The sequence below is a fragment of the Rhinoderma darwinii genome, chromosome 1 (genome assembly GCF_050947455.1).
Source record: "Rhinoderma darwinii isolate aRhiDar2 chromosome 1, aRhiDar2.hap1, whole genome shotgun sequence".
NCBI classification, from domain to species: Eukaryota; Metazoa; Chordata; class Amphibia; order Anura; family Rhinodermatidae; genus Rhinoderma; species Rhinoderma darwinii.
The window spans coordinates 644,829,629-644,842,768 of NC_134687.1; the positions used below are offsets into that span (position 1 = coordinate 644,829,629).

At 45.0% G+C, this 13,140-nt stretch overlaps 1 protein-coding gene across 1 annotated transcript; it reads left to right on the forward strand.

The window, feature by feature from the left end:
• Positions 1-150: 150 nt before the first annotated feature.
• LOC142696476 (oocyte zinc finger protein XlCOF29-like) lies at positions 151-12,521 on the forward strand. Its single transcript, XM_075847681.1, has 3 exons — positions 151-190; positions 11,672-11,835; positions 12,294-12,521. Exons 2-3 carry the CDS (start codon positions 11,758-11,760, stop codon positions 12,519-12,521), a joined length of 306 nt encoding a protein of 101 aa, XP_075703796.1. The 5' UTR covers positions 151-190; positions 11,672-11,757.
• The last annotated feature ends 619 nt before the right edge of the window (positions 12,522-13,140 follow it).

A 13,140-nucleotide genomic window follows, 5' to 3' on the forward strand; every position in this document is an offset into this window, starting at 1 on the left:
CGTGATCAACATCACAGGTCCTTCATCCAACACTTCTCTCTCCATTGATAAGCTGCGCCCCTCCCCCGGTCACATGGTTGCGACGTCATAGCAAAGGGCCTTCATCCACCCCTCCACTCTTATAAGCTCCCCCCCCTCGTCACTTGGTGTTGACATCATCACGGGTCCTTCATCTATTGCCGTGTATGAGGTAGAGAGCAGCGCTGGTCGGGTGTTCTCTCGGTTATCAGACCGTCACCCCTGTATGAGTGTGTATACAGAGAGCTGTCAATCACTGAGTGACCCCGCCCACTGGACTCCTAGCCGGGATTTAACCCTCCAGTGCCGGCCTCTTTGAGGTAAGTGGTTATTTCTGGTCTTTGTAGTGGTGGGGTGGTTTGTGGGACGAGTCGTATTTTGTAATGACATAATATTCGGGACATACAACTTATTCACTGACTTTTATACATTTCTTGTTAATGTCGTTCACCGTGCGGTTTAAGGGACTGTTCACACGCAGCGAATGTTCTGCCTGTGATTGGCTGCAGGAGTCACATGACGCCTTCTGTTTTATATATGTGTAACCTGCAGCGTTGCTGTGAACACGCGGTGGAGCCGCAGAGGATTCTGGGAACAATGGCGTTTGTTGCGGAACTTGACTTTCCCATTGAACTTAATGGGGAAATTCTGCAACAAATGCGCAGCGAATCCGCGGTATAAATCTCATATCCTGCGTGTCTGTAATCCGCACCGCAGGTTAATCCCTTAATCACCAGGACGGGTTTAGTTTTCATTGGATGGAGCGGAGTGAAGGCTTGTTGTTGTAGTTTTTGATCACTTTATATAAAATTTTCAATTTGTTTTTTTTAGAGCTAAGGGGACCAATAAACAGCGATTCTAGCTCTTTTGGGTTTTTTTCTACGGCGTTCACCGTGCGGGTAAATAACATTATATTGTAATGGCTCTGACTTTAACCCCTTAGTGACCACTAATACGCCTTTTCACGTCAGCCTAGTCTAAGTCCTGCACGGGTCTCCCGTGCAGGCAGGAGCCGGGGCTCTGCTGTCTAATGACAGCTGAGCTCCTGCTGCAACGCCCGCAATCGAAGTTTACTTCGATCGCGGCCGTTGAACCCGTTAAATGCCGCCGTCAATAGCGACCGCGGCATTTAACTATGTTTACAGAGGGAGTGCGCTCCCTCTGTCACCCATCGGCGGCCCGCGAATGCAATCGCGGGTCTCCGATGGGGTGTCATGGCAGCCGGGGGCTTGATAAAAGCCCCCAGGTCTGCCCTGGACATATGCCTGCTAGGACGCGCCGCAGGCACGTCCTAACAGATTGCCTGTCAGATTTACACTGACAGGCAATAATGCTCTGGTATACGAAGTATACCAGAGCATTATAGCAGCGATCGGAACATCGCACAGTAAAGTCCCCTAGTGGGACTAATAAAATCAGTCATCAAAGTGAAATAAAGATTATTAATAAAAAGTACAGTAAAAAAATAAATCCATTTTTTTCCATAAAAAGTGGTTTTATTTAGTAAAAGTGTAAAAAAAAAAAAAGTACACATATGTGGTATCGCCGCGCCCGTAATGACTCCATTAATAAAGTTAATATGTAATTTAAACCGCAAAGTGAACACCGTAAAAAAAAAAACGCAAAAAACCATGGCGAAATTGAAATTTTTTCCCATTGCCCCCCAAAAAAGTCATAATAAAAATGAATCAATAAGTCCCATGCACCCCAAAACAGTACCATTCAAAACTACGTCTCGTCCCGCAGAAAACAAGCCCAAAAAATCACTACATTGATGGAAAAATAAAAAAATTACGGCTCTTGGAAAGCGACGATGCAAAAACAAATAATTTTAGTTCAAAAGTGTTTTTATTGTGCAAAAGTCATAAAACATAAAAAACCTCCACATATGTGGTATCGCCGTAATCGTACCGACCCATAGAATAAAGGTCACATGTTAATTACGTCGCACAGTGAACGGCGTCAATTTAAAAACGCATAGAACAATGGCGGAATTTCAGGTTTTTTTTATAATCCCCCCCCCCCCAAAAGGGTTAATAAAAGTTAATATAAAAATTATATGTACCCAAAAATGGTGCTATTAAAAAGCACAACTAATCCCGCAAAAAGCAAGTCCTCATACAGCTATGTAGACGAAAAAATAAAAAAGTTATAGCTCTTTGAATGCGACTATAGAAAAATGAATAAAATAGCTTGGTCATTAGGGCCTAAAATGGGCTGGTCACTAAGGGGTTAACGGATGTGGTGATACCAGTTATGTTTTTTTACGTTCCTTTTTTTTTTTTGTACATAACTAAAAACTTTAAAGGGGTTTTCCCATCAGGGACATTTCTGATACATCCCACAGGACGCTTGTGATTTCTGACCATGTAAGAAGAAAACCGCGTGGCTTGCTTCCGTACGATCTGTAGAAATAAATGGCAGTTACGTAAACAACGTAGCCGTCACCACATGGGTTAAACACGGACGTTTCTCCTTTACGGGACTTACGGAAGCGAGCTACGCTGGTTTTTTCTTATATGGTTGGAAATTACAAGCGTCAGCGGGAACACTGAAGATAGAATGGGGTGTTCTAGAGATAGGTGGGACCCACATCTATCTGACATTTTATGACATACAGGGCCGACGTCCGCACCTGGCGAACCCGGGGCAAGTGTCGGGGCACACTACCCTTGGGTGGCCCACTCGGCCGCTGGGAGCTGTCGCTGTTGTCGTCACGGCATCACCATCCATATATGGCAGAGTGCTAGCGGCTCTGCTCAGGGACTCCGTCGATGGGGAAGCCCCTGACATCATTGTCCCTATATAAACACTGTTGTCAGGAGCAGAGCAGTGTCCCAGGCAGAGTGCTAGTAGTGCTCTGCCCAGGATTATGGCTCTGGGGTTGCCCCTGATAACACTCTCCATATTTAGACAGTGACGTCAAGGGTTTCTCTTAAAGCGGAATCCCCAGCCAGAGCATCGGCAATGCTCTGGCTGGGGATTCCACTCCTAGAGGGTACCCCAAATCGCTACCTACAGGGAGGGTGGCGTCTGTGTGGCACTACCAGGGAGGGTGGCGTCTGTGTGGCACTACCAGGGAGGGTGGCGTCTGTGTGGCACTACCAGGGAGGGTGGCGTCTGTGTGGCACTACCTGGGAGGTGAGGGCTTTGTGGCACTACCTGGGAGGTGAGGGCATTGTGGCACTACCTGGGAGGTGAGGGCTGTGTGGCACTATACAGAGGGCACTAAATTTATGGGGGTACAAACTGGGGGCCTAACTGCTATATGGGTGCACAAAGTGCCATCTTCTGCCATTTTACTGCTGCCCCAAAGGGGCCTACTAAGTCTTTGTCGCCCAAGGGCCCACATAAACCTGAAGCAGGCCCTGATGACGTATCCTGTGCAGTCGTGCTCCCCTCACACCTCCTCCCGTTAAAATATTTAACCTCTCTCTTTCCTCTGGTATCTTTCCCTGCTCTTTTAAACATGCCATTATAAATGATAATATGTTGGCGCTATATAAATAAAGATTACTACTATTATTATTATATGTCATAAATATACCTGATGGGGAAAACAACTTTAACTGTTTTTAACAAATCATATTACTCCCCTGTGGGACTTGAACTAGTGATGATTAGATCGCTGGTACAATACACTGTAATACTAATGTATCGTAATATATCGTAATTAATACTAAGGGGTTAATAGAAACAGAAAGATGGCGGACCTTCACCCCCCCCCACCCCCAGGCTACCATGACAAACATCCATACCTTGTTGTTGCGTCGTGAGGGGCCGATGAGCTGTCAGAGGGGACCACCTCCTCTTTCTTACAGCTTAGATTCTGCAGTCGCTATTGACCACAGGATCTAAGTAGTTAAACGGCCGTAATCGTAGTTCTCTCAGGTCTCTGGCTTTTGCAGCAGAAGTCAGGTCTTCCCTATGTCATGTGAACAACTGAGCAGTAAATGTGCTGTGCAGGAAGGGGTTAAGTGAGTAAAATAGAAGTTTATACTGAATAATGTATCACTCTGCTCTGCTCCACCTGCGCTATAACATGATGATAAGTGATCACACTGCATGTTCCCTATACACTACCGTTCAAAAGTTTGGGGTCACCCAGACAATTTTGTGTTTTCCATGAAAACTCACACTTATATTTATCAAATGAGTTGCAAAATGACTAGAAAATATAGTCAAGACATTGACAAGGTTAGAAATAATGATTTTTATTTGAAATAATAATTTTCTCCTTCAAACTTTGCTTTGGTCTTGGAATGCTCCATTTGCAGCAATTACAGCATTGCAGACCTTTGCCATTCTAGCTGTTAATTTGCTGAGATAATCGGGAGAAATTTCACCCCATGCTTCCAGAAGCCCCTCCCACAAGTTGGATTGGCTTGATGGGCACTTCTTGCATACCATACGGTCAAGCTGCTCCCACAACAGCTCTATGGGGTTGAGATCTGGTGACTGCGCTGGCCACTCCATTACAGATAGAATACCAGCTGCCTGCTTCTTCCCTAAATAGTTCTTGCATCATTTGGAGGTGTGCTTTGGGTCATTGTCCTGTTGTAGGATGAAATTGGCTCCAATCAAGCGCTGTCCACAGGGTATGGCATGGCGTTGCAAAATGGAGTGATAGCCTTCCTTATTCAAAATCCCGTTTACCTTGTACAAATCTCCCACTTTACCAGCACCAAAGCAACCCCAGACCATCACATTACCTCCACCATGCTTGACAGATGGCGTCAGGCACTCTTCCAGCATCTTTTCAGTTGTTCTGCGTCTCACAAATGTTCTTCTGTGTGATCCAAATACCTCAAACTTCGATTCGTCTGTCCATAACACTTTTTTCCAATCTTCCTCTGTCCAATGTCTGTGTGCTTTTTCCCATATTAATCTTATCCTTTTATTAGCCAGTCTCAGATATGGCTTTTTCTTTGCCACTCTGCCCTGAAGGCCAGCATCCCGGAGTCGCCTCTTCACTGTAGACATTGACACTGGCGTTTTGCGGGTACTATTTAATGAAGCTGCCAGTTGAGGACCTGTGAGGCGTCTATTTTTCAAACTATAGACTCTAATGTACTTGTCTTGTTGCTCAGTTGTGCAGCGGGGCCTCCCACTTCTCTTTCTACTCTGGTTAGAGCCTGTTTGCGCTGTCCTCTGAAGGGAGTAGTACACACCGTTGTAGGAAATCTTCAGTTTCTTGGCAATTTCTCGCATGGAATAGCCTTCATTTCTAAGAACAAGAATAGACTGTCGAGTTTCACATGAAAGCTCTCTTTTTCTAGCCATTTGGAGAGTTTAATCGAACCCACAAATGTAATGCTCTAGATTCTCAACTAGCTCAAAGGAAGGTCAGTTTTATAGCTCCTCTAAACAGCAAAACTGTTTACAGCGATGCTAACATAATTGCACAAGGGTTTTCAAGTGTTTTCTAATCATCCATTAGCCTTCTAACACCGTTAGAAAACACAATGTACCATTAGAACACTGGAGTGATGGTTGCTGGAAATGGGCCTCTATACACCTATGTAGATAATAGCAATTAGACCTACCGGTAATTGTATTTCCAGGAATCCATCATGACAGCACTACAGGAGGTTGCCCTCTTGACCTCTGTAGGGACAGGAAGACAGAGAGGTTAAAAGGCCCCTCCCACCACCCACTTGCCAGTGTTTTTCAATTACTACACCAGGATGGATGCAACCCTATTTTATTTCTAGGGACAATAACTGACATGTTAAATGCACAAATCAGAATTCAATAAGGGAGGGAATATAATGGTGCTGTCATGATGGATTCCTGGAAATACAATTACCGGTAGGTCTAATTGCTATTTTCCAGTACATCCCTCATGACAGCACTACAGGAGCAATACCAGATTATAATGCTCAGGGCGGGACTACGGATTGAAGGACTTTACGTCCAAAACTTAAATCCGTATCGGACAGCACATCGAGTCTATAATGTTTGTAAAACGTATGATGGCTTGACCAAGTGGCAGCTCTGCAGATTTGGTCCATAGAGGCTTCTCTTCTTTCTGCCCAGGATGCCGAAACTGCCCTCGTTGAATGGGCTCTGATGCCTTGTGGGGCAGATAGTCCTTGGGACTTGTAGGCTTCTTGTATGGTGGTTTTTACCCATCTCGCTAGAGAGCCCTTTGAGGCTCTCTTTCCTCTATTCTTTCCCCCAAACAGGACAAATAGATTTTTATCTTGTCTCCAGGAGGAGGTTCTATTCAGATACTGAAGAATTGTTCGCCTGACATCCAGGCAATGGAATTTTTCTTCTTGTTGGTTTTTTGGATCTGGATAAAAGGAAGGTAGAATTATTTCTTGTTCTCTATGGAAAGCGGTAGATACCTTTTGGAATAAAGGAAGGATCCAGCTTTAGGATGATCTTATCCTCTTGTACTTTTAGGTACGGTTCTATGATTGACAGAGATTGGATTTCTCCAATCCTTCTTGCTGAAGTAATAGCGACTAAGAATGCAGCTTTTAGAGTTAAAAAATGCATACAATTTCGGCGAGCGGCTCAAAGGGGGGCTCACAAAGAGTCGTTAACACCACATTCAAATCCCAGGTAGGAACTGATTTCTTTAGGGAAGGTTTCAGTTTAGAGACCGCTTGGGTGAATCTTCTGATCCACCGATGTTCAGCCAGGGGAGTGTTAAAAAAATTACCTAAGGCTGAAATCTGTACCTTTAAGGTACTAGGGCTAAGTCCTTTTTTGAATTCCGATTGTAAAAAATCTAAGATTTTTGTAATGTTGGGAGAAAAGGGATCTGGTCCTGGGATTCCATGCCAGGAACAGAATTTCTTCCAAATCTTTTGATAGATTTTAGAGGTAACTTCTTTATGACTTGATAAGATAGTTGAAATTACCTCGTCTGACAGACCGTGGTTCCTCAAGATCTGCCTTTCAGGATCCAGGCTGACAATTTCAGAGTCTCTATTCCCTGGAAGAATAAGGGACCCTGGGAGAGAAGATTCTCCTTGACTGGGAGCATGATAGGATCTTCCAACGCTAGGTATTGTACGATTGGAAACCAACTTCTTTTCGGCCAATAGGGAAGAATAATGATGAGCTTTGTCAAATCTTCCTGGATTTTTCTTAACACCATTGGTATTAGAGGAAACGGAGGAAAGGCATAGGCCAGATCCATGTCCCAGTGTTGGGACAATGCATCTACTCCCAATGGGTTGTCTCTGAGATTTAGGGAGAAGAATGTCTCTACTTGAGTGTTTTTCCTCGTGGCAAACAGGTCTATTTGTGGATAACCCCAATTTCGGGTTAGGGACCGAAAGACTTCCTTGTTTAGGGACCATTCTCCCGGGTCTACTTTTTCCCGACTCAGGAAATCTGCTGATAGGTTCTCTGAGCCTTTTAGGTGGACTGCCGTGACTGATAGGATGTTTTCTTCTGCCCAACTGAAAATTTGTGCAGAGAGGCCCTGAAGAAGAGTGTGTCTTGTTCCCCCTTGATGGCGAAGAAAGGACACCGCTGTCGTGTTGTCCGATAAAATTCTTATATGCTTCCCTTTTATGGTGGGTGAAGCTCTTATAAGTGTCTCCCATACGGCTCTTAGTTCTTTGAAGTTTGAGGACATCATCTTCATTTGAACAGGCCATGTGCCCTGAAAGTGCTGGTCTTGGATTACCGACCCCCAGCCGTGTTTGCTGGCATCTGTGGTAATCACTACATAAGGAGAAGTTCTCCAGGGGACTCTCTTGTCTATGTTTGTGCAGAGCCACCACAGGAGGGATTATTTCACAGTCTCGGAAATTTGAATTTTTAAATTCAGGGAGTTTTGTTTCCGATCCCACCGTGACAAGATCAGATTCTGTAAGGGTCTGGAGTGAAATTGGCTCCATGGAATAGATTGGATGCAAGACGTCATCATTCCCAACATCCGCATACATTCCCTTATGGAACAGGCGTCTTTCCCCCAAAATTTTCTTACTTCTGCCAGTAGGAGTATTTGTTTCTCTCTTGGGAGGAAGGAATGTTGAAGGGAGGAGTCCAGCAGTACTCCTAAGAAGACCTTCTGTTTCTGGGGAGGAAGACTCGACTTCTGAAAGTTGATTATCCATCCCAATTCTTGTAGTAGGGAAAGAACCTGTGACCGATGACTGACTAAGATAGCCGGAGTATCTGCTGTCAACAAGAAGTCGTTTAGATATGGGATAATTACTATACCTTGACTTCTTATGAATGCCATGATCTCTGCCATAATTTTTGTAAAAATTCTGGGGGCGGAGGAAAGGCCGAAGGGGAGGCAGACAAACTGGAAGTGGAGAATGGAAGGACCGTCCTGAATTGCGAATCTCAGGAATCTATGGTACGCGGGGTGGATAGGAACGTGATAATACGCATCCTTTAAATCGATCGTACACATTGATGCCTCTTCCCTTATTAGAGGAATAGTCGATCTGATAGACTCCATCTTAAATTTCCGATAATTCACCCATTTGTTTAGGAACTTCAGGTTGATTATTGTCCTGTAGGAACCGTTAGGTTTTTTGACCAAGAAGATTTTCGAATAGTGGCCCTTGCATATCTCGTTGTGGGGAACTGGGGAAATGGCTCTCAATCTGAGTAGTTTCTGGACGTCCTGGATAAGTATCTGATGAAGATCTTTTCTTGGTACTGGTTATTAGGAATTTCTCTGGAGGAAAATTCTATTTTGTATCCTTCTTCTATTATCTTTAGAACCCAGGGGTTCTGGGTTATTCTCGACCATTCGGGATAAAATTGTAGGAGTCTTCCCCCCACACTCTTGGCGTCATTGCTTTGAGGGCTGGAATGAATTATTTGGGTTAAGGAGATATCCTCGACCCCTTTTCCCTTTGGGGTAACTCCAGCGACCGGACTTCCCTTTCCCGCTGTAGTTCTGTGAAGTAGGATCCCTCTGTTGGCGAAATCTTCCAAATTGAGGGGGTTTTTGTTTGGTTTCTCTTCAGGAAACCCCTTTTTTATATCTGTTGCACTCTCCAGTATGTTATCAAGGAGAGGACCGAACATCAGAGACCCTGTAAATGGGATAGAACACAACTTGTTTTTGGACTTCGTATCTCCTGACCACATTTTGAGCCATAATGCTCTTCTAGCAGAATTTGAGAGCCCCATTCCTGGCAGCAAATCTAATAGATTCCGCTGAAGCGTCTACTAAGAATCCGGTTGCCATTTTTAGTAACGGTAGAGATTCTAGTAGCTCTTGTCGTGATGTCTTCATCATCAAATGGGTCTCTAGCTGGTTTAGCCATATGAACATTGCTCTTGCTACTGATGTGGCCTCGATATTAGTTGAGATCAAGGCAGAGGAAGATTCCCACGCTCTTTTCAGTAGCCGGTCTGCCTTTCGGTCCATGGCGTCCCTCAACTGAGAGGAATCTTCAAAAGGGATTGCGTTTTTTTTAGCAACCCTGGCGACTGGGACATCTACTTTTGGGATTTCATCCCAAGGCTTAGTGTCCTCTGGATCAAAGAGAAGTCTGTTCTTAAAATCTCTTGAAATGAAGAGCCTTTTTTCTGAATCTTCCCATTCAGTTGTCACCATTCTTTTAAGATTTTCGTTTACCGGAAAAACCCTTGTTTTCTTTCCCGTAAGACCTCCAAACATCTCATCCTGGATGGTATGTGGTTGGTCCACTTCGGGAATATCCATAGTTTCCCGTATTGCTTGAATTAAGGTATCTGACATCTCGGAAGAGAAGAATTTTTTTTTCTCTTGAGTGGAAGAAGTTGAAGGTAAGAGTTCGTCTCTTTCTTCTAACTCATCTTCCGATAGGTAATAGCACTCCTGTTCAGAGTCCGACCCCTGAGAAGGAGGCCAATATTTTTGATCCACTTCAATCCGTGGTCTTTTTGCCCGGGATTGTGAGGGAGTTTCTTGCGGAGGGGCGAGGGAGGCTACTGACTGACCCACTTCCTCACGAATCATAGTCCTAAGTTCGGACATGAACGTTGGTTGTTCCTCCTTTTAGTATTTTGGCAATACAATCCTGACACAATTGTTTTTTTATGGGACTCTGGCAATTTTTTTGCACAAGTCGCACATTTTTTAACCTTCTTTTTATCAGTTTGTCTCTGAGAGAAATCTTTTTCCTAGAGAAAACAGAAGGTAGGTAAAGTATGGCGTACATACATAAGGGGTCATACCCTTCCCCAAGGGTGAGACTCACGTGACCCTGGGACATATCTGGAGTTCCATCAGGACGAGGAAGTTCCATATCGCGACAGGTAACCGGCAATGCAATATGCAATCCACAAAAAATAAATCCAAGTTAGAGTTATCAGCTCTAACTACATACCTGTGCGTGTCCCTTTAAATGCGGGCGTTTTGAATTTCCCGCCTTCCAAGATGGCCGCGGACCGGAAGTAGCCCGACGTCATATCCGGTCGGCTATTCGTCCAGCGTGTACCTGGAGTGCAGCCGCCATAGCCGGCGCTAAGGCTTGCTATGCGGTGCAGCGAGGATCCCTGCCGGTGCGTCCATGCCTATGGAGCTGCCGGTCCCCGCCTGGTCCGCGGTCCGGCCGAAGCCTGCTTGGGAAACCCCAGCCCCCACACACTACCAGAACCCTGCCTAGGATTCCTCCGGTAGGTGTCTTAGGGAGGGAGCTAAGGGACCCGTCGTATGAGGGGTGTTAGCCTGGGCTTTAGGGGGAAGAGAATTGGGAGTGCACGGACCCCCCCGATCTTGCCCCCTCCCCGAGTTTCTTTCCTGCACTAATACAGGAGCGACGCTCTCTGCTCCTGACCCTTGTGGGGACAGGAAGAACACTGGCAAGTGGGTGGTGGGAGGGGCCTTTTAACCTCTCTGTCTTCCTGTCCCTACAGAGGTCAAGAGGGCAACCTCCTGTAGTGCTGTCATGAGGGATGTACTGGAAATTGCATTAAAAACCAGATGTTTGCAGCTAGAATAGTCATTTACCACATTAACAATGTATGGAGTGTATTTCTGATTAATTTAATGTTATCTTCATTGAAAAAAACTGCTTTTCTTGCAAAAATAAGGAAATTTCTAAGTGACCCTAAACTTTTGAACGGTAGTGTGTGTGTGTGTGTGTGTGTATATATATATATATATATATATATATATATATATATATAATGTCACCACAGCTGCTGCAGAACCTCACAGTTCATATCAAACACTGACTGCATAGTGTGCACCATGTCTTGGAGATGTCAACAATGTCTCCGCAGTATCCGGCATTTGTCAGGAGTCAGGTCTTCATTGTCTGTGGAGGAAATGTTTTCATTTTACTCTTCTCACCTGAGAGATATGCCATAAATGTCTGATATATGGGGGTCCCACCTCTTTGTGGAGAACGGGAGTCCCCCGACTCGCCTGGTGAGGTGATGACTACATCCAGGTGGAGAATGAATGGAGAGGTGACCACACATGTGCACGACTCTCTCCATTCACTTGTATAGGAGTTCCAGAAACAGCCGAGCACGGCCAGAGGTGGAGCCGCATCTATCAGACATTTCTGGCATATCCTGGGGAGAAATGTCCGTGTTGGGAATACCCCTTTATTCCATGTGGTGACGGCTCTGAGAAGATGTTTCTGTCCATGATGAATAAGTGAGGTTCTGTATGTCACACATGATGTTGTCCCCTGTATGATCTCCATCTTCTCCTTTCTTCATAAAGACGTCTGCAGTACTAGATCCTCCAGTTCCTCCAGTTTTCTCATCTTCTCCTCCACAACGTTCCTTCTCCTGAATGACCCACCAAGGATGGACAAGGACAGGAATGAGATGAGCAGAAGAATATTAGACTTCACCTTGGAGATCATCTACCTGTTGAGCGGAGAGGTAAACTTTTTTACATTATAGAACAAGTCACACATAGGGAAGGGACAATACATAATAGGAAGAATCCAGTGTCCTGTATAACAGCGTCCAGACCTTACAAGTGACGTCAAGAAGCTGAAGATCAGCCACCAATATGTTCAGTTATGTGTCATGTCACCAATGCAGCAATAGTAATGTTGTAGAGCAATGAGAATGACCAGGAACCAGGAGGATCAGTATGACCTCTATATAGAAACATAGGAGATGACGGCAGGAGGAGAGCACATGGTCCATCTAGTCCCCCCAATATTATTTCCTTTTTAGTTTTCTTCTATTTTCTCTGTCTTTTTGTAGGTGAGGTCTCCAGTATTACAGATGTGGGGTCACTAGAGCTCTATACAGCGGGGTCACAATCTCCCTCTTTCTACTGAGGGGGGAATACTGTGTTCAGTTCTCTAAGTGTCTCTCTCCATACACAGGAGTACACAATAGTGAAGAAGACATCGGGTGACTGTACGACTCCCATCATCCATGAGTCAGGAGGATGGAGCAGTAGTCCCATCACAGAGCCTCCCCCTCACTCCCGGATACATGAGAAGAAGATCTTAGAACTGATCTACAAGATGACGGAGCTGCTGACTGGAGAGGTGACACTGCTGGGAATGCTGGGAAATTCTACAGTAACAGCACTGGGGGTGTCTGCGTGATGACTGTATCATTGTGTGTGTCAGGTATCTATAAGGTGTCAGGATGTCACTGTCTATTTCTCCATGGAGGAGTGGGAGTATCTAGAAGAACACAAGGATCTGTACGAGGAGGTCATGATGGAGGACTACCGGCCCCGCACATCACATGGTAAGGAGAGACAGATATATATTGGCATTACTGTGGGCACAGGCTGTACTGGCGCCATGTTGAGGCCTTAATACCGTCATGTGCAGTACATACACGTGTGTACAATGACATGTAATGTAGGAGCTCCACAATTTCGGCTCTTTTCACATCACGTTAGATCCCTACGTTTCGTGCTGCCGGCTGCTCATAACTCTGCATTAGAGGTGACATTACATTGTACATGGCTGGCTGCCGTTCTGGATACAGGAGTCATGGAGACGAGCAGGACACTCTGTCTCCTAATGCAGAGTTATGGGCAGCCGGCAGCGAGGACTATGGGCAGTCTATGCTGTAGTTAGAAGTAAACCTGATAATACAAGTCATTTAGAAAGACGATTATTGTCACACTCCGGCAGTATAATAGTTTCCTATATAATGTCCGTATAACCGGAGGTTATAATATTACAAGTTATGTGTACTAGATTCTGGAGA

Excerpts from the sequence above, each read along its gene's own strand:
- LOC142696476 (XM_075847681.1), top strand. The coding sequence starts at position 11,758 with ATGGACAAGGACAGGAATGAGATGAGCAGAAGAATATTAGACTTCACC. Across the intron at positions 11,836-12,293 it reads TCTACCTGTTGAGCGGAGAG|GAGTACACAATAGTGAAGAA; the intron begins GTAAACTTTTTT and ends CTCCATACACAG.